The 21100-nt window shown below is 54.5% G+C and overlaps 1 protein-coding gene across 1 annotated transcript; it reads right to left on the reverse strand.

Annotated features, from left to right (window-relative positions):
- Positions 1-2832: 2832 nt before the first annotated feature.
- RASD2 (RASD family member 2) lies at positions 2833-15419 on the reverse strand. Its single transcript, XM_027541839.1, has 3 exons — positions 14388-15419; positions 9360-9639; positions 2833-5905 (listed from the first exon to the last, which is right to left on the reverse strand). The coding sequence occupies exons 2-3, from the start codon at positions 9628-9630 to the stop codon at positions 5376-5378; spliced, it is 801 nt and encodes a 266-aa protein (XP_027397640.1). The 5' UTR covers positions 9631-9639; positions 14388-15419; the 3' UTR covers positions 2833-5375.
- Between the last annotated feature and the right edge of the window lie 5681 nt (positions 15420-21100).

Here is a 21100-nt window from a genome sequence, read left to right on the forward strand (position 1 = left end):
TTACCTCAATACCAGAGTGCCCTGCAAGTAAGAACATCCCTCCCCCACTTCTTCCCTATCCTGCTCCCCAGACCCATCCCCCAAGAACAGAGGAAAAAGAAACTGCAATTCACTAAAACAGAAGATGGAGAGTAAAAAAATAACCTGCCCACCCTTCTCTTCCCTGAATTCTAGCTGTCTGTGCAGAGCGGAGCTCAGCTGGAGGAAGGGGAGAAGGTCTTTCCTTTGAATGAAGACAAAAATGTCGATCATCACATGACAAATGACTTTTAATTGAGTCCGTGTTGTTGTGTAGCCGCTCAGTCATGGCCGACTCCTTTGAGATCCCGTAGACTGCAGTCCACCAGGCTCCTCTGTCCATGGAATCCCCCAGGCCAGAATACTGGAGTGGGTTGCCATTTCTTTCAACCAAATTTGCCATCCATATTTTCTCTGGTACAGGTGAGAAAAGTCATGGGACAGTCCCAGGTCTCAGGAGGGAGGAGGAAAGCAAAACCCAGAGGCACTTGAAAAAAGCCTTGGGGAGTCAGAGCTGCTTTCTGATCATGTCTGCAGTGTGGAGCTTGTTGGAAGACAGGCTGGACATGAGTCCTGAGGTCCAGACCACTGTGCGAGGATGGCTGGGTGGAGATTGTTAGCTGGCCGGCCAATTGCTCCCCGTTTTCTACGAGTCACCCTTGGACACCGGGCCAGCCAGCAAGGAACAGTGTTTCCCAGCCCTTCTCACAGGGAGGTTCAGACACAAGACTGAGTTTTGCCAGTGGAAAGTGAGCGGACGGGACATGTATAGGAATCTGAGAACAGCAGAGGTGCAATGTCTGCACTCTCCTCCCTGAACTTTCCGGCTGAACCAGAACATGGCGGTGGCTTTGACCTTGCAGATGTGACACAATCCTAGAGATGGAGGAGCCTGAGGCCTGCATGCCTGAATGACCCCGTAGAGCAGAGCTGTCCTCTGATCTAGTCCGCTTACCTTGGGCTTCTCCATGAGAGAGAAGCTAAGCTCTTCTTAGCTACAGTGGCTGTGCCCTTGGTTATGAGGGGCAGGCATCTCACTCCTTGTGAATGACATCAACCCGAGTTCTCTGAACCATGTTCGCACATTACCGGAACCTGCTGGCTTCTCCCTCCAGAGAGCAGCTTCTATCTGGCTCAGCTATGAAAGCTCTAGAGATAAAACAGGTTTTGCAATCAGACATGAATTCTAGCCTAGCTCTGCCACTTAACTGGCTCTGCAACCCCAGGCATACCTTATTTCTCTGGGCCTCAGGTCCCTCCTATGAAGATTCATATAGCTTTGCCTCAAGGATGCAATGAGAGGATGTGGAAACAGGCTGAGCATGGTATCTGGCGCACAGCGGGCCTGCAACAAAGGTCGGCTCCCTTTCCCTTCCGAGTTCCCAGTAGCCTCTGCCGCTGAGCCCCGGTGGCCTCTCATCAGCCCCCCACCAAGCCAGGATGCAGACTGAAGTTTTTCTTTGGAGTAAGTGACAGGTTCAGGGAGGTGGAACAGAATGAGTCCTTACAGTCTGCTGCTTAGAATTCTCAGAAGTCAGATTCCCAGTGCTCCCTTCCTAGGATGGGAGTTAAGCTGGCTGCTCTGGGCTTATCTCTGAATGCTCTCTGCATGAGAGGAACTTTTTTACAATCTATTCCACCCTCCATCCCAGGGCTGTTTTTCTGGGACATCTCCCTCCTCTGCCACAGCTTTTTGTTAACCCCATTCCAGGGTGAATCTGTGGGATGCACGGAGTGGGGCTAGGGCCAGGACTCGGAGCAAACGTGTTCTGTTTAGTAACGATCAGAATGTTGTGGGTTATATAGTGGGAATATTAATTCCTTCTTGCAGAGAACATAGAGCTGTAAGGGGCTATTCATGTGCTGTCTGGTCCAGCTGTCCTCCTCGCCACTTCCCGTTAAGAACTGAAGAAACTGAAGTCTGGTAAGAGATAGGATGTATTCACAGCACCCCACCCCCCCACCGCCTCCGCCACGGAGATGGAGCGTGGCAGAGGTGCCTGGGCTCTGGTGGGTGCACCTAACTGCCTCCCCATTTAGCCCTTCTTAGGGTGCAGTTCTGACCTGCAATGCAGAAAGAAATGTTCACCTCCACATCTCACATTTACAAGACCCAGAATTGATAGAGCATCACAGTGACTTGCCTCCCACATGGACCATCTCTGGCTGGCATGGGCAAAGGATGCGAGGGAAGCTGGGCTCCTCCATAAGTGGAGGCTGGGAGCTCTCCCAGGCTGGTTTTCCTCCACCATAGCCAGGCTCACTTGGATGCCCGCACAGGGATCTCGCCCTCTGGATCATGAGCCCTTGGCCCACAGGGACCCTGTCTTCCTTTTCTCTGAACTTCTTTCTCCAGGCCTGGCCCTCCTGCTCAGTGGTACTTGCTGACCCATCAAAAGCACAGACCTGTCTCCGTCTCCCAGATGCAAAATCCTTTCCTCCCCCACATGGAGCTCAGATGACCCCTCGTTTCAAGTCCATGATCTGCCACTTCACCCCCTTTGTTGTGCCACTTATCCCCCTTTGTTGTGGGTAAGATATTGACCGCTCTGAGCCTAATTCCCCACCACAAGAAGGGTGAACACGAGCATGTTTTTCATGGGGCTGGAAGAGAAGACGACGGAGCGAGAGGAGGGGTTTCATTCACCCAGCAGGGGTATGGTTGATCCCCTCCCCTCCGTCCGAGGAGAACTTCCATTCAAGGTGCCACATTTGGGGTTACACAGGGACACGTAGCCTCCCCCACTCTACCTCCCCCCACTTCCATCTGCCATCCCCACCCACGTCCTGTGTCATTTCACACAAGGGCCATTCTGCTTGTCCAGTGTTTATTAAGTACTGTCCTGAAAGTTGTAGGTTGTATCAACCACACATAGATATGGGCCGTGTCCTGGTCTCAAGGGTTGACAGTCCAAGTGGGGAGGCTGCCCACTGCCGACCTTCAAGAGGGTAACTCTTTATGGTGGGGGCTGCCCTTGGCCCCTGGAGGGTGTTCAGCAACATCCCCCACCAGGAGCTAATAGCATGCCGCCCCTCTCCGCAGTTCTGTTAACTGTTTGCCGTTATTGCCAAATGTTCTCCGCGTGGTTCTGGGCGCCACCTAGGAGTCAGATGCATGGTGACCACAAAGGGCTGATGGTCCACAGGGAGGAGGCTTTTGTCTGACCTGGTCACTCCTCAGAGGTACACAGACACCTCAGCACACAGCCCTCAGAGGGCCCAGAAGGGCCAGGGTAGTTATTCCCTCCTATCTGCAGGTTTTATTCCCCACTCCCACCACGTACTTAATTAACCTCAACGGCTGACTCAGCGCTGACCCGCAGGGCGAGGGCACCAGGCAGGTGCAATCTGGGGAGGGAGAGGCCAGCTATGGTTGCAGAAGAGCCACGCCTCCTCTTGGAAATACAGAAAACATACATGGCCAAGGACACGGCTTAGAAACAAACCCACTTTAATTGAGAGTGTACACAGAGATACAGGGAAGCGGGCCACACATCTGTCCTGGCCAGGGTACCTGGTCTGCTTAGAGGGTTCAGGTTCAGGCCAGGCGTCAGAAGCAGAGTCAGAGCAGCTGCCTTGGGCAGCAGGGCTGGGTGGGAGGTGTGGGGAGTGCAGAGCTGAGGCCAGGGCACGTGTCTCTCTGTGTGTTCACGTGTGTGTACAGGTATATACGTGGGTAAAATGTACACAGGATCTACAGAAGCCCTCAAAGGCCAATCTGGGGAGAGGCTCAGGGAGACGACACCTCAAATCCCCGAAGGCCCCACGGCTGAGGCAGGATCAGGAGGGGCACATCATAGTGTGTGCTGAATGCCCCGACCTAACCCTGCTTCTGCCACTCGTAGGCTTGCTGTGTGACCCCGGGCGAGTTACTTACCCTCTCTGGGCCTTGGATTCACTAGACAATCATTAAGGCTCCTTGTGGCTCTAAACTTCAATAGTTTCAAGGAGATTTAAAGTACAAAATGTCTTTGTTAAGACCTGATGACAAGAGCCTTTGGTCCACAGGTTCAAATCCCACCACACCTGGTACCCAGCACAACCCCATCCCAGGTGCCAGGAAAAGGCCCCCTGGGAGCTCTTCTTATCTGCCTCTCCTGAGCTCAGCTATAGCTCCCAGGTGCTCTTCCACATCTCCCCACAGCTGCGTGCAGAGAGAGAGTAGGGCAGCAGGGGCAGTCAGAGGCCAGGCTGGGGGAAGGAAAGAGGCTGGAGCCATGGAGCCTCGGCCTTAGGGGCGTCAAGCGCATTGCTTACCCTCTTTGTTTTCTAGCACAGTGGACCCAGCACCCAGCAGGTGCTCAATAAATGTTTGAGGAACAAGCACAGCAGAGGACAGCCAGCTTCCAGATGGAGCTCCATCCTGAACTAGCCAGGAGGCAGAGCTGGGGCTTGCTCCTTGGCCCTCTGAGTCTCAGCTGCCTCCTCTGTGAAATGGGGACAGGAGGAGATGCAGCCCCGGCCTGCATTCAGTGTAAACCGTGAAGCTCGGGAGGAGGGCAGTGTCCAGCTGCGAACAGGCCACAGGAACCCCATCTGGGAGCCGAGGAGGAAGGTGTCCCCCGTGGAGGCAGCGGACCTGAACCTGGGGGGAGGTCCTGGCCAACGAGGGATCACTAGGCTTTTACAGTACGATGATTTCCGTTTCTACTGGGAACACGACGTAACAGCTGCAACAAGGCACAACCAGCAGACGAGAGGAACCTGGGAGGGGAGGCTGAGGGAGGCAGTCCCGGAGACGGACGTGGTCCAGCAGACGTGGCCACACCCACTTTGAACACAGAGACGCCCCTGGCTCAGTGTCAGGGAGAGCTGGGGGCCAACTCAGGGGGTAGGGGATAGAAACTGCTGGGCCAGAGGGTTAATGTTTCAGGACGGAGTAGGGGGAGAAACTTCCAGCTGCCACCTGAACCAAGCTGCGTCTTACATCAGGAGGGCAGAGCCCCCTCCCAGCCGACTAGGGTGTTGTTTTCATCCTCTGATGTTCCAGGAGTCTCTGTTGGAAGCCGGTACCCTGGCCCGTCTGGCATCAGCGTTTCTTGCAAGGACAAGCAAGCTCTGACTCGGGTCCTGACATAAGTCCGTATGTCACCCAGCCTCACCTCCTGCCCAGCAGAGATCCACCCCCCCATGGAGAAGTTGAAACCCAAGGGGAGCGGCGGAAAGGAGGAATCAGAGGGAAGCGGTTGAAGGCAGGAAACTATACAGAGGTTGGAGGCTGGGGTACTCCGGTCTGGCCCCCCAGAGGTCTCGGAATGTGACTGCTCTTGGGGTTTCGTCCGGGGGATGTGGGCAGCGGGCGCTGGGGCCATCTTCCATAAGGCCCGGCCAAAGCCCCAGCCCAGCATCCCTCCCGCTCACTGGATGGTGCATTTGTCCCGCTCGCGGGCCTGGCTCTCCCGGAGGACCTTGGCCTTGATGTATTTGAGGTCACTGTTGACGCTGGGGCGGCGGGCGAAGGGAGAGACCATGCCGTAGGCGTCCATGTCCTTGACACGGCGCATGCAGAAGGGCCGGGGGTGGAAGGCGTCCCCGTACTGCACGGAGATCTTGCGGTGCAGCGCGGGGCTCATCTCGTGCGGCAGCTTGGCCATGCTGAAGAGCACGTAGAACATCTCGTCCACGTTGGTGTTCTTCTTGGCCGACACCTCAAAGTAGGCGCAGTTTCCATCACCAGATACCAGCAGCTCGGCCTCGGTGGTGGGCACTTGGCGGCACAGCTCGCCATGGTCATTCTTGTTACCGCAGATGACCATGGGCAGCTCCGCTGCCTCCTTGGTCTTGTTCTTCAGGCAGGACTTGACCTCCAGGATCTGCTTCTGGAGGCGCTTGACCTCATCGAAGGACTCCCGGTTATCTAGGCTGAACACGAGGATGAACACATCGCCTGTGGAGACAGAAATCCTGGGAGGTAAGTTTACAGGCAGCTCCTTTGCCCTCTCCCCACTCGTTGACCTGACCGTCACAGCGATCCTCTGGGGTAGCTGCTATTATTCCCGTTTTCCAGAGCAGAAGACTGAGGCCCAGGAGGTTAAATCACTTGTAATGGAGCTAATACGTGGCACAGCCTGGTTCAAACACAATGGATCCACCCTACATTTCCCTGCAGGGCTGTAGACAGAGTGAGTGATTTGTGAGCTTGTGTGGACTGTGTTAGAATAGTAATTACTACACTTTCCACAAGAGCAGGGATCTTGCTGCTCAGTGCACATCCCCAGGGCCTGGAGCAGCCCCGGGTATACAGTAGGAGCCGAGAGTGCTGGCAGGAGGCAGGCCTAGGTTTATCTCTTGCCCCCTCACTCAGCCTTGCGTGGGTCATGCCACCTCCCTAAACCTCAGTTTCCCCACCTGTCTCATGCAGGATGCTTTTGAGGGACTGATGAGGTAATAAATGGAGAGTGACATGTGCTCAGTGACTTGTATCTCAAAAGGATAATGAGAACAAGCACATGTAAGAGCCACCTGAGTACCCCTTGATTCCTCATGAAACCTCTGTGAGGGACATTTCATTACCTTCACGTGATAGGTGGGCAGGCTGAGGCTCAGAAAGGGTGAGCAACTGGCCCAAGATCACACAGCTCAGGCATGGCTGGGCTGAGACATGGACCCGATTCCTGGTGCCTGGCACACACAGGTGCCCGCTGCTTCTTGAATACATTATGGGTGAACAAGTGAACACTAGCCTCTGAGGCCCACGCTACCCCTGCTACAACTTGCTGTATCCCTCTGTGTAGGTCTTTGAAACAGGGATGATGGGGAGGTGGGGAGGGTGAGAGAAGACCAGTGCCTCTACCTCGATTGTCAGATCTCACTACAGTGATCACAATCTCACACTCAAAGCACCTTTTACACTTTGGCTTAAACTCTTGAGAACCTGTGGGGAGATGTTAAGATCCCTGTTTTACAGGAAACTGAGGCTCAGAGGCGCCGGGGACCAGCCCATGTTCTCAAGAGGAAAATCAAGCAATTCCAGCTTCTGATAGCCCCGCTGCTTCCTTTCTCTGGACCCCCAGGGCATACCATTTGTCCCCCCAAAATAGCACCCAGCACATTCAGGATTGCGTTCCTGCCGATGACACGCTCCGGAGCAAAAGGAGGCTTCGTCACGATGCACAGTGGGTGTTCATAAAGCTGGCCGCATGGACGGGATGCGATATGATGAAGGGCGGTGTGGGCTGTTGAGAAAGGCACTTGCAAGGCAGTGCCGGCCTGGCAACCATTTCTGCTTGGGCTGTGAAACCCACCCTGGTAGGCTAATCCCAGGCCCCTGAGGACTCTGCAGCCTTGACACATTCAAATGCAAAGCTGCATGCCAAGTTTCAGAGACGCCTGGCTGGCAGCTGGAAGGAGAGCTGGCGGCAGAATTAATGGCTTTCAGAATGCGCTGTGCATCAGCACCAGGTTGGAAAATGAGGCACAGGCTGCCGAGCAAAAATACGGGTGGCCAGACAGATGTGCCCAGAATGACACATGCATGTAAAAAAGATGAAAATACTCTGTTCTGGGGACCCAAACATGAATTTCAATGTGTTCATGGGGTGTCTGGAAGACTGATGGGATGGTACCTCGGGGGAGGGGGCAAGAGCCTGGGGGGTGGAAGCAAGGGTCAAGGGGGCTTTTTACCCTTATCTATATGCTTAGGGGAGCATGCATTTGTGTGTTATTTGTGTAACTAAAACTTAAGTTTGGAAATATGCACATGGTTCCTCTCTATATCTTCTCTCTCCCTCCCTCAGTTAGCTTTATTTCTATCAGTGGGCACTGTGTCCCCTCCCCATGGTAGGGGGAGCTGACATTCCTGCAATCCCCACTGTGTTGGAAATGCCCCCATGCCCTCCTCTCCTGGCACTTTCCTGTAGGTTGAGGAGACACCCCGGGAGGAAGCAACATTATACCCACTGTGTAGCTAGAAAGACTGAGATCTGAACCTTTGGTCCCATATGTAAGCTACCAAGTGGTGGAGACAGGACTGGAACCCAGGTCAGCCCAGGCTCCCTCTGTCCACAAACTTCTGCAAAATGTGGAGTGGGGCAGGCCGAGTGTGATCTGCATCAGATGATCAGTGAGAACAGCTGGAAAAGGAAGCCATCTGCCCAGGGCACTCGGGGAGGGATCTTAGCTGGGCTGTAGGGGGAGGGGTGGGCATAGCAAGGGTTTCTTGGTGCAGAAGTATTTTGATTTGTGGGGTTGTTTTAGTGATGGCTGGGGGACTACTTGCTGATTCCTTTCCTTCATCAGCTGCCCAGCAATGGCAGGGCGTGGCTTAGGAAATGACTGCAAAGCCCACTGCAAGCACACTGCAAATGCAGGTTTCGCATAAGACCCATATTTCATGAGCACTCACCTACTCGCCAAGCTCTTTTTCTATGTAAACTCATTTAATTCTCATGAAGGCCTCTAGGATGGGTACAGATACGATACAGATAAGAAAATCAAGGCCCAAAGAGGTCAAGTCACTTGCTCAGAGGGACAAAACCACGAAGCAGCAGAATCAGAATTTGCATTCAGGCAGACCAGTTTCTGGGCCTGTGCTCTTAGCTACCACACAAAACTGCTTGAGTGACGAAAAGCATGGCCCAGTTTCACATCTCCATCTGCCCCCGCTTAGTACCCCACAAGCTCCCCTCCCTCCCTGGCTCCCAGCCTGGCTGAGAAGCTACAGGAGAGTCCAGGGTTAAAGCCTGAGAGCCCGACTGCCATTTCCCAGCTGTGTTATCATTTGGAGTAACTCAACCTCCCGGGGCCTCAGTTTCCCCACATATAAAATGGAGGCAGATGCCCATCTCCTAGGTTAGTTGTGAGGATTAATTAAATACATGCTGAGCTCTAGAAAGAGGCCCAGGCATGCAGCTCCTGATAAGAGTTAGCAATCGCCATGGCTGTTACTGTGATTATTACTGAGTTCCCAGCATGAGCAGGTCCCCACCAGCCTCTCTGACTGATCACAGTCTGGGTCCTGTCCCTGCCTCTTTGAGAGGAGGCAAAGGCCTCGGGTGTCAATAGATCTGAGTCTGACAGACTGACCCTGGGCCCTGGAGCTCTGCTGGGTCACCCGCAGCAGGAAGTAGGCAGGAGCCCCTCTGTTCCTAGGTAAAGCCACAGATCTGGAAGGCAGCACCAGCAGCCACAAGGAATTAAACCAGAGTCAGAGGGAAGGGTTCTGGGGCCCTGGCTCCATCCTCTGTCGGCAAGCAGTAATACCTCTCCGACCTCACGGTGCGGTGCACGGGGGCTCACGAGCTTCATCTCAGATGGAGGCAGGGCTTTGCAAACTGTAAAGTGCCGAGCGCACACACGCCCATACCCAAGCTCCCATGCCCACCCCGCCCGCCGGCACCCACCTGTGAGGATGGACAGCCTGCGCATGGCGGGGAAGGGGTGGTTGCCGGACGTGTCCAGGATGTCCAGCTGGTACATGTCACCGCGGATGTTGTAAACCTTCCGGTGGAAGTCCTCGATGGTGGGTGTGTACTGGTCCTCGAAGCGGCCATTGAGGAAGCGGGAGACAATGGAGCTCTTGCCCACCCGAGAGGCGCCCAGCACCACCATGCGGTACGAGTTCTTGGCAGGCACACTGAGTGCACAGTTCCCGCTGGACAAGGTCTTCATCATGGCTCGGGGCTGCAGCAGAGAGAGGGGGTCGAGTGTCAGGAAGCCGGGGGCCTGGCCCTGCAGCCTGTGCTGGAGGCTGTGGCCTCCCCTGTCAGCCTCTTACTTGGTTCTGTGATAGCTCAGTTGATAATCCACTTACAATGCGAGAGACCTGGGTTCGATTCCTGGGTTGGGAAGATCCTCTGGAGAAGGGAAAAACTACCCACTCCAATTTTCTGGCCTGGAGAATTGCACGGACTGTATAATCCATGGGGTTGCAAAGAGTCGGACACGACTGCACGACTTTCACTAACTTTTCTGTCTGTACAATGGGAAAGCTGGACTGAGGTCTCTCTAAGGGCCGTGGAGTTCTGCCTGAACACCCCTCTCTTGTTTCTTTCCCCCTTCATTTATCTACCCATTTTCACTCATTCACTCACCCCGGGTTCATTCACCCCTTGTTTATTCCCAGATGGGACTGTTGGAGCTGGACTCCTCGATTTACCCCTAACTCACTACTCCTCTGGGGAAAGGAGCTTAACATCCTTGGGCATCGCTTTTCTCATCTATAAAGTGGACTTGATTCACAGGGCTGTTGTAAAGGGCTCAGCACATGGCAAGGTCTCAAAGATGCTGACTCTGTTCTCTGCCTGGACCATCTGTCCTTTGCAGTTCTGGCTTCCTGGGAGCCTGTGACTCTGGGACATGGCATGGGGAAGGTTTTAGAGAGCATTTCTTAAGCAAGGGGGTGCCATGGCCATTTGGCCTTCCCAGAAAGAAGAGAAAGGCCAGGTCCAGACCACATCCTCCATGCCCAGGGACGGGGCTGCCCAGCAGTTTTTCAACCTCCAGATCCTGGGAGTTTGCTTGGACTATGAGATGCAGGTCAGAGAAATGACACAAGAATGACTCAGGTCCCTCATAGCTCCAAGGGTTTATGGTTCTGGGGTATACCCAAAACTTTCTACAGGAACCTCTTGACCTTGTGGGAGAGGCTGAAATGGATCCAAGCTCCAAAGCCCAATTAGAGATAAGTAACTTCCAGGGGCTCCATCAGGCCCACCCAAAGGCCATTCATAGCCCAGCCACCCTCCTTTTTCCTCTCTCAGCACCCACCAGAATTCCCCCTGACTTGGAACCCCTAGTGAGCTTGAGCTCTGCTGGGACCAGCCCTCAACTCATGCCAGCCCCTCCCCCAGAACCCCTCTTCCCTTTATCAGGGTCTGGCTCAGATGTCACCTCCTCTCTGAAGGCTCCTCTGCCTCCCACTCCACCAAGTGGGTGAAGTTGCTCAGCCATGTCCGACTCTTTGTGACTCCATGGACTGTAGCCCACCAGGCTCCTCCATCCATGGAATTCTCCAGGCAAGAATACTGGAGTGGGCTGCCATTGCACACAACCTGGTCAGTGTCATCGCCTTGCCCAATTGAGAGCCACCATGCAGTAAAGTGGTTTTTTAAAAAGACCTTCATAAAAGCTCTGATTGGCAGCATTTGTCAATTTCATGGCAAAATACTCCTACCATGGCCATTCCAAGCTCCCAAGACGATCTCAATGAATGAATTGCAAAGAGACGCACACAATAAGCCAGCTCAGCATACCGCTGACCCTGGAGCTGTGACGATAATCAGCAGTAACCAAGCCCTGCAGTGTGCCAAGCACTGTGCTAAGTATAGAACAATAATCACAGCTGACATTTATTTTGCAGTTAATATATGCAGAGCGCTCTAAGTTGAATGTGTACTAACCCACTTCATCCTTCAGGATCCCCAGAAGGTAGGTGGTTACCCCAATTTACAGATGAGGAAACTGAAGCACCACAAAGAAGTTTAGTACTTAGCTCATGGTTACATAGCCAGTAACCAGCCAAGGAGGGCTTCAATCTCAGGCAGTCTGCCCCGTGCCTTGGGGTTCCCCTCACCACCTCTCTGTGAAGTATGCATTCCCTTCCCTGTTTCACAAATAAGGACCTGATGCTTAAAAGTCTACACGACTGGCCCTTTTAGTTAATAAGGGAGCCAGGATGGTGACTCCAAACGTACAACTCCTACATATCTCCACCCAGTTTGTGCCTGAAGCCAACTCTGAGCTTACACTGCAGGCTTTCAGTGCCATGGACACAGCAGGTGCTCAATAAATGACCTGTGCATGAAAGAAGCAAATGACTCTCCTTTCGGAGATCATTCAGAGCTTCCTTCTGGGGTATTCTCCCTCCACCTCCACCCTGTCTAGCTGGCCCAGGAGCTACACTGAGGTGGGTCGCCGTGAACTGAGCACACACCTGGCTTGGCAGCAAGGGAGAGGAAGCTGCAAGCCAACAGCACTGAACTCTTCAATCTCCTCCCATGCTGAGAGAGAGCCAGCCTGGGCCTTCAACGGAGGCCAGGATCGGGGGGAAGAGGCCCCCACATCAGGACAGCCTCCTCCCCAAGTCCCTCTGCCTGGAGCTTGACTCTGCTGCTGGTCATCTCTGTCTACAGAGATAGAGAAGGCTGGCAGCCCCCAGGGATAGTACGTCTCCATCACTGCCTGCCCCAGCCTCTAGCTCAGAGTTCTTAGTATTAGACATGTTAACATCAGCAACTGAACAGACATGAGGAAGTCAGAGAGAGGAGGCAGGGGATCAGAAAAGGGCAAAGGAGGAAAAAAATCTGTGGCTTTCATCTCCGAGAGAAGACTGCGAGTCTGCACATGGCTCCAGCCACGTGGGGCTGTGTGAAGTACCCAGACACCTGGCCGTCAGGTGACAGCACTTCCATGGGCTCCCCCCCACGTCCTTCTTCCCTTCTCCTCCCCTAGAGGAGGCTCTGTGGGTATGCTGTGGGCACAGCTTCTCTCCTCCTCCACTTCCTGTTCCCCTCTCTCCATCCTCAGCCAGGCTGACCCTACAGTGAGAAGCAGGCAGGGGTCAGAGTTCAAAGGGCCCTTTGAGAATGTAGATTTCCCCCCTGGAGGCCCAGAGAATGGTTAGTGGGAGCCCCCAGTAGCGCACGGGTACCCGAATGCAAGCTCTGTGACTCACCCCAGGGTCTTTTTATGGGCACCTGGGAGGCAGAAGGGCCTGAAGCAGAGGTGGTGGAGCCGTGCTGGGGGAATGGTCGCCACAGCCCAGCAGCTCTCCATTATGCTGGGTGCCTGTGTGCCTTATCCCTGTGAATTCACGGCAGTCCCATGAAGAGGGGCCCACCGTCAACCTGCTGGACCCCATGGGGAACGGGAGGTCAGTGAGGCTGAGTCACTTGCCCCAGTTTACACAGATGACTGGTCAGGCCAGGATTAGAATCAGGCTGTTGGCTCCAAAGTCTGGGCTTTTACCTCTATAAAAACCCACCCCCTGGCCAAAATCAGGCTTTTTCAAAACAGTGTCAGAAGCCTCAGCTGGCATCGGGTTGGGGGAATGAGCCTGGAGGTCTATTCTAATTCCCTCTGTTTCTTGCTGCAGATAGCTGGGGTCAAGCACCCTGCCCGGAACCCCCCAGACCTTGAGCAGCCAGCTCCCGCCCCATGCGTCTGTGGGTTCACCCCTTCTTCTCCCTCAAGCCCCTCTCCCAGGGCCTGCCAGGAAGATGGAAGGGTCAGAGGGGCAAGAGCAGAGGATGAGAGTCTGGCCACATCCTCCTCCTTGTGATACCCTGAGCCCTCCCTCCTTCCCTCCCTCCCACACACCCCAAGCCTCCACCATTAGGGCACATCCCAGACTCTGGACACACACACGTATTCCCTGGCCTCCATGCCCCCACTGAGGGGAGTCATGTGTGCTTTGCAAAGCCAATCTCACACTCTTGAGGTGGCAGGAAGGGGGCAGACCAGATCTGCCTCTCACCAGTCCAGCTGCCCTGGGCAAATGACTGGACCTGGTGGGGCTGGTCATCTACCAAATGGTAGAAACAAACCTACAGAGTGGCCCTGAGAGCTCAGCGAGAAGCCAAGAGGCCCACACAGCTCCAGCACACAGGAAGCAGGTTCCTTTCTCTGTGACACTTCCTCTTGGCAGTCAAGGGGCTGCCTGGAGCAGTCAGGTGCACAGGGGCTGGAGTGCAGGCAGAGGTCTTGGGGGACCCCATCGTGTCCCTCTGATGCCAGAAGAAACCTGAATCATGGGCTCCTGATCTGGCTGCTCCTTCACAGCACAGCCTCCCACCTCCCATGAGGTCCAGGACTACACCCTTCGTCATCCTCCCAGGGCTGGGGGCACAGGGAGGACAGAACCCTGCAGAGGTGCTTGGAGGCCCTCTGGCCAGCTGAGCACAGAAAACCCATCTTGGGAAGGGGATCGCCCAGGAAACTCACTCCTTGCACCAATTCCCCCCAAAGCTCAAAGAACTCTAAGCAAGGAAGGTGCTCCTTAAGCTCTCTCAGAGGAGGTCCTCACCAAGGCCACCACCAGCTGGCCCCACCCCAGCCCCACCCTTAGCCAGGTTTGCAGGCTGAAGCCAGTTTAGGAAGGAGGGGAGTGTTTGGGGAAAGGAAGTGCCTCTTCCTCTCTAAGCCTCAGTTCCCTTATATTCAAACAGGCTGTTACTCCAGATCTCTTTAAACACAAACTCAGTTAAGTCTTTCTTTCCTGGGATAAGCATCCAGCCTGACACACAGTAGGCGCTCAACTAATTTCATTTTCTCTAGGTAAGTGAAGTTGCCCTGTGATCCTGGCACATAACAGGCTCAGTTTGACTTTTCCACTTCCTGTAAGGCTTCACCTAACCCTACCCCCCAAAGCTTCAAACCTTTCTCCCCGGCTTCCCCGCCTCCCCAGTTCTGTTGGGGTGTCTCCCTCCTACCTGGGAATGGCGGGCCGGGCCTCTGGCGCGGCTCAGAGGGATGCCTGGAAGGGCCTGGAGGTGCGGGGAGCAGCCTTCCTCTCCGGCAGCCGAGGCTTCCAGGGGCTGCGGCGGCTCCCGGGTCACTGCGCCGGGATCCTCCTCTGCGCGTCTCGGGGCGCCGGGCTGGGCGCGGCCGGGCGAGGGGACACGGGGAGCCGGTGCCCCATGAGTGGGTTCCGAGGGCTCGGCGGGGCCCGGGCGCTGGGCGGGCTCCGGCTTGCCGCCGCCGGCCCTGCCCTGCCCGGACCCGGGGGACTCCTGCTGAGCCAGGTGCCCGGAGGCGTGGGGACGTCTGATCCCGGGGTCCCCGCTTGGGGCTCCGGGGTTGGGGGGCGAGGGCAGAAGGGGTGTCTCCTGGTCCTTAGAGACTCTTGGAGAGTCCCTTGGAAGTGATTGCGGGTGCGTGCGTATGTGCGTGTCCGGGGTGGGCGAACCTATCCTCCCGACTGCCTATGCCACCTACTCCGCCAGCTCCAAAGGGGATCGCTCGGGTGGAGGATGCGTGCCCGGCTCGGCCTCGACCTCAGCTCTGCCGCTCCCCCGGCGCCGAGGGTATGCTCTTTTTCCCTGCGAGGCGCAGCCAGCGGCTGAAAGAGGAGCAGGGCACTCTGCTGCGCGAGCGTGTGGGAGGGGGCCTTGAACGCCGCCCTAAGATTTCGCAGCTCTGAGTTAGCCTTAAACAGGCTCCTCCTCCCACTTCTCCCTCTCGGTCCCCCAGAGGAGGCGAACTTTCTGCGGGGCTCTGGCTCCTCCCTCTTTCCTGCTCCTGGAGGCGGACGCCCCTCTTCCTCCTGCCGGGCGAGGTCAACAGTTCCTCCGAAAAGTGATCAGAGCCCAAGCTCCAGATGGCGGTTCCAGCGGCAGAAGCCCAGCTTAGGCCTGGACGCCTTTCGCCGCCTCTACGAGCGGTTCTCCGTGGACCCGTCGAGCGGCTCCCGCTCACCCTCTCCGCATCAAGCGAGCAGCCAGTCCCGCAGCTCGGCGCCCGCCTCTGCCTCAGCGAGCGCGCCCACCCGCCTTCCCCCGACGCCCCGCCCCGGGTGCTGCGCTCGACCAATGGCGGCGAGCTCCGCGGCTTGGTTCCGCCCCTCGGCCCCGCCCGCGGCCGCCCGGGCGCCGCAGTCTGGCGCTCCGCGTGCACGGGCGCGTGGGGCTGGGGAGCTCAGAGTGGGGGCGGCAGGGGGCTCGGGGTGCGCGCGGTGAGCAGAAGGCGGAGCGGGCCTGGGAGGCTGACGTCTGCGCACGCACTCACACGCACATCGCCCCAGCCGCAGGTGACCCGCCAGGATCCCGAGGCGGGTTGGCCGGGGACCCCAGCCGCTCGCTCCCGGTCAGATGGCAACCCGCGCGCCACGGCTCCCGCGCCCTCCTCCTCCGCCGAAAACCCCAGGGGCCCTCCCGGGCGCCCTGCCTGCCCGCCCCGAACCAACGCCTTCCTCCCTAGGTCTCCGGGCCCGCGGGACCCCGCAGGATGACACATGGGCCGTGCACGTGCCATCAGGAGGGGCCGCGGAGTCACCTTGACCTAAGCGCGCCTGAATGGAGATCCGCGCGACACGCAGGTCTTGGGCAGCACCTCTCTTTCTTCGCTTCTCCCCACCTTGAACCAGTGCAGATATCAATCTTTATTACTTAGAATTGTCTCTGGCTCCACGACCCACTCCTCTCCTCTTTGCCCCAAACACGTTTTCTGGAGAATTGTTATATTACTGCCTTAAATGGGAAACCAGTATCACTTGCCATAAATAGAAGATAAGAACAAAAATAAACACAAGGGAAACAAACCAAGGTTATTAAATTCTAGCAGGAAACTAGCCTTCCAAGGCTTGAGATGTGCCCTCTGTGTAAAAGGGAGGTGGGCCAGCTTGGGAGAGGTGTTAAAGACCTTCTTGCCTGGAGAATCCCAGGGACAGGGGATGCTGGTGGGCTGCCATCTATGGGGTCACACAGAGTCGGACACGACTGAAGAGACTTAGCAGCAGCCCCCAACAGTGATGTTCTCCTCCAGGGTTATCAAGAGATGGAAAAAATGTTCTGTATGATGCAAGGAGATCCAACCAGTCCATTCTGAAGGAGACCAGCCCTGGGATTTCTTTGGAGGGAATGATGCTGAAACTGAAACTCCAGTACTTTGGCCACCTCATGCGAAGAGCTGACTCATTGGAAAAGACTGATGCTGGGAGGGATTGGGGGCAGGAGGAGAAGGGGACGACAGAGGATGAGATGGCTGGATGGCATCACTGACTTGATGGACGTGAATCTGAGTGAACTCCGGGAGTTGGTGATGGACAGGGAGGCCTGGTGTGCTGCGATTCATGGGGTCGCAAAGAGTCGGACACGACTGAGCGACTGAACTGACTGACTGACTGATGATGAGGTATAGGGACAATGAAGGGATGCAGTTCTGTGTCTGTCCAACCATCATTTGTATCCTCCAGGGAGCTATAGCCTTGCTTCCAGAACACTGGACCTGGGGGATGTCTGCCAATCTGCTCTCAGACCTCATGAGAGGCAGAGGGGTCTGGGGGGAACCAAGCTGAGGCTCCAGCCTCTTTGGGTGAGACATTAGTGTTCAGTCTGCCTCTATGTCCGCTCAAATATTTGAGCCCAATTGGGCCAGTTGTGGAAATTATCTGGGCTTGGTTATGTCATCTATAAAATGGGTATGCTATGCTAGGTCCACAGAGTGACAAATGTACAAAGATGATCTTGGCCTTTGACTGTGAATAGTGGCTTGCTCTTCTTGTCTCTGTGTGATCTTGGGATTCTTCAGGGAAGTTAACCAGAGAAGACGGGGTAGATGGAGGTGGAGGGACTAGATGGAGGACTCAGCACTTACACTCCTTGACTGTGATCAGTCCCCTATCCAGAGGATATGGAATATCTAGACCTCAGAAAGGCTTTGGGGACATACTCAAGACCACCCAGCTGGCAAGTGGCAGAATCCCAGCCCAGTGCTCTTTCCTCACCTAGACTTTGCTTCTAGGAACTGGCTTAGCCCAGGAGGGTTTGTGCTCAGCTTGATGCACAGAGGCCGTGAGGCTTGAGCTGGCTGTGAACTTCACAGCAGGAGGTGGGCAGGGTGGTACGTTTCACCTGGATAGCTCGGGTCAGGAGGACTTAGGCCATGGGGCTGTTTCCTTCACCCCCATCCTGGAAACATGGCAGGCGGCCAGCTTTCACCTGGCCCAGGAACCCATTACCTGCTGCTTCAGCCCAGTTCTCTACCATGAGTGGGTCATGCTCCACTGACCATGTCCCCATCTTGAGGGGAGCTGTATATGGAGCTGTGGGGCCCCAGGACACCCACCTGCCCCTGCCGCCCCACCCCCCCAACCAGTGCAGAGTGGCTCAGTCAATAAACAGGTGCACTTGAGGAATGGATGCCCAAGGAAGTTTCACGTGGCAACAGGACACCTGCGTGTGCTCACTTTCCTAGGCTTCCTTGCCCCGCCAAGCCCCGTTTGCACTACCGTCTCACATGGACCACCTATCATAGCCATCTCTTTCCTTACTGGGTTCTCATCACCCTCCCTCTCTCATAACCCATGACCACTTTCATCTTTTTCTAAAAATGCCATCCCTTGCTCAAGAATTTTCAATGGCTCCCCACTTCTTGAGATATAAAATCAAAACCCCTTAGCCCAGTACATAAGGTCTCCAACCAGGATCTGATTCCCACCGTGCCTCACCATTAGCCTGAATTTCAGCCAATCAAACCACTTCTGGGTCCCTAAAGAAGCTTGGATTTCCCTCCTCCAATCCTTTGTGATGCTGATCCTTCTACCTTTTTCTCTATCTACCTTTTTTTTTTTTTCTGTCTACTCTTTGAACTTCTACACATCCTTCAAACCACAGTGTCCACACCTCTTCTGACAAAGCCTCCTTGCCTTTCTCATGGTGTGAATCTCATCCTGCTCTGGGCTCCTGTGGCAACAAAACCTGGCTCTTGCACCCTGGGTAACTGGCCAGTCCTTTAACCCTCAGTTCCTTCATCTGTAAAGTGGGTGTTACACTTGAAGCTACCTCATGGATTATTGGGAGGATCATGTAATGTACCATAAAGGGTCTCCACCACGGGCCTTGCATACAGGGGTCCCCGCCGCCGTTACTTCCTCTCTGGCCTGTGACACATCCTGCCTCACGTTTGGACACATGCCTCATCTCCCCTACTTGCATGTGAGCTCCTTGGAGAGGGGACGGAGCCTGATTCATCCTTGTGTTCCCACATCATTAAGGCCAGCATCTTGCACACTGTGAGTTTTTAATAAATGCTTATTGAATTGTGCTCAGCTGAATAGCCTCAGAGCAGAAGAAATGCACAAGTTCTCCTTGGAGACAAGAGGAAGGGGAGGGCAGACATGGGGAGGCAGATTAGTTTGGTCCTAACAGCTACCACTTAAAGGAGGGGAAATGGAGGCTCAGGGAGACTGTTCAAAGCCAGGCAGCCAATAAGGGGCTGAGTTGGGATCTCAGAGACATTTCTTCAAAGGGAAATCAGACATTTACCCAATCAATGTGCTGTCACATCCTTGGACACTTTTCTAGAACAGTGTTTTCTATCCTTGAATCACCCCGGGTGGCAATGGTTGGGGAGGGGTAGCTTTAAAATGATAACAAAGCACAAGCTCCCACTTGGAGATGCTGATTTAATTGCTCTGGGGTTGGGCCTGAAATCCACACTGTTTAAAGCTCCCCCAGGTGATTCTAATGTGCAGCCAGAGTTGCTAGAGCAGTGGTTGGACTAGCAGAATCACAGCATCTAGGACTTGGGACAAATACAGGCCCCACCCCTGATCCACCAAATCTGAAGTTCTAGGGCTGATTTTAACCAGCCCTCCTAGTAATTCCCATGCCAAAATTTGAGAACCAGTGACCAGAAGATTAGAATTGGCAAAACCTTATATGTCTTGTGGCTCAGACTTCTTATCTTGCAAACAAAGAGATAGTTTGTGGCTTGACCAAACTCAATGCATGTTAATGACAGGCAACCCAGAGCCAGGTTCTGACTCCTCTTTCCTGCTTGAATGTACCATCCAGGGCCATGCAGCCCCTAAGTGGTTTTCCAGCCTTGGCAGGCCTTGGCATCTAAATCAGCTTTGAGCCCTGAGCAGAGGACAGTGGGTTACCAGTGTACAAGCCCAGCTGGATCAAAGGCACAGGGTCAGGTGCCAGTAAGTGCAGAGAACAGCAAGTAATAGTAAACTGGCGTCATACCTGGCATTTCAGGATCCTGCCCGCAGCTCTGGAGGTGGAGGAATGAGGACATGGGGTGTCCCCAGGTCAGAGGTCGGCAGGAGCACAGTTGGACCAGTCACGTCCCATGCCCTACTCCTCTTATGAACACTTCTGCCTCCTGCTAAGTGGAGAGATGCTACTTGTCACATAGTGTGTGTGTGTGCCAAGTCACTTCAGGTGTATCTGACTCTGCGACCCACCCCATGAACCGTAGCCCGTCAGGTTCCTCTGTCTGTGGGATTCTCCAGGCAAGAATACTGGAATGGGTTGCCACGTCCTCCTCCAGGGGATCTTCCCGACCCCAGGGTCGAACCTGCATCTCCTGTGGCTCCTGCATTGCAAGTGGATTCTTTACCACTGAGGCAACGGGGGAACCCTGTCACATAGCAGGTATCCAGTAAAAGTTCAATAAATGAATGACTGAATGAATAGTTTTCTATACAACAAGAATATTGGGTCAGATCCCCTCTGAAGCTCCATCTGAGTCCACATTTCTAAGCTGAATAAATCCCACTATAAGGTGATTCAGGTGCCTTCTAGCACGTATAGTTTTCATGAGATTTAGAAAAAGGCACATGTTCTAGGCAGAGGCAGCCCCTCTCTGAGGCTCACAGCTTTGGGAGGGAAAAACACAAGCTGAATTTCCTTAGCTGAGTGCACTTGAGCAGTGAGCAACCTCAGCAACCATAGAGGGCAGCCCCTTGTGAAAGTATTTTGGGGAGCAGTGATGACCAGGAGGGTGTGATCATTATACCAGGTCAGGCCAGGCTGAGGCTGTGGCCAGAAAAGAAAAAGCTAGAATGAACCAGAGACATTAATCACAACAAGGATCGTTTATACAGCCCCCACTTCTCGCAGGCACTGGGTTAATCCAGTTATCAAAAGAACCCATTTTAACTAGGCCACATCACTATGTGGGGATGGCTAGTATCCTCATTTGTAAGTGAGGAAATTGAGTCTTTAAGCCTTTAAGACCTTGCACTGGCACTAAGCCCGTTTAGTGCCAGTGTGTGCCTGCGGGTGCGGTCTGCTCTCAGTTACAGCAGTAGCAAAAACCACAGCTGATCGTGTGTAAGTTATGACCATGGCTTTGCTCTCCACATATGCTCCCAGTGAGGTAAGCAGGGAAGGCTTTTTGTTTCTGTTTTAGAGGTGACAGAACCGAAGCTTAGAGATGTCAAATGACTTGCCCAAAGTCACTTGAAAAGAGGCAGAGCCTGGATTGTAGGCCTTTGAACAATTAGTCCTTTGATCTTTCTATGGTACCTTTATTTCTTTCTTAATGCTTGGCCTGAACATGCTATTACAAGCTTTCTCATCTGGGCACCTATCTGCCCATCATCATATCATCATCACATTATCTGCTTATCTCTATCACCTCTTCCATCATCATCATCATCTCCCTCTCCTCCATCATCATCTCCATCATCTCC

This window comes from Bos indicus x Bos taurus, chromosome 5 (assembly GCF_003369695.1).
Source record: "Bos indicus x Bos taurus breed Angus x Brahman F1 hybrid chromosome 5, Bos_hybrid_MaternalHap_v2.0, whole genome shotgun sequence".
In the NCBI taxonomy this organism is placed as follows: domain Eukaryota; kingdom Metazoa; phylum Chordata; class Mammalia; order Artiodactyla; family Bovidae; genus Bos; species Bos indicus x Bos taurus.

Coding starts and splice junctions, on each gene's coding strand:
- RASD2 (XM_027541839.1), bottom strand. CDS start 9,630: ATGATGAAGACCTTGTCCAGCGGGAACTGTGCACTCAGTGTGCCTGCC. Junction 5,906..9,359: donor CAGGCTGTCCATCCTCACAG/GTGGGTGCCGGC, acceptor CTGTCTCCACAG/GCGATGTGTTCATCCTCGTG.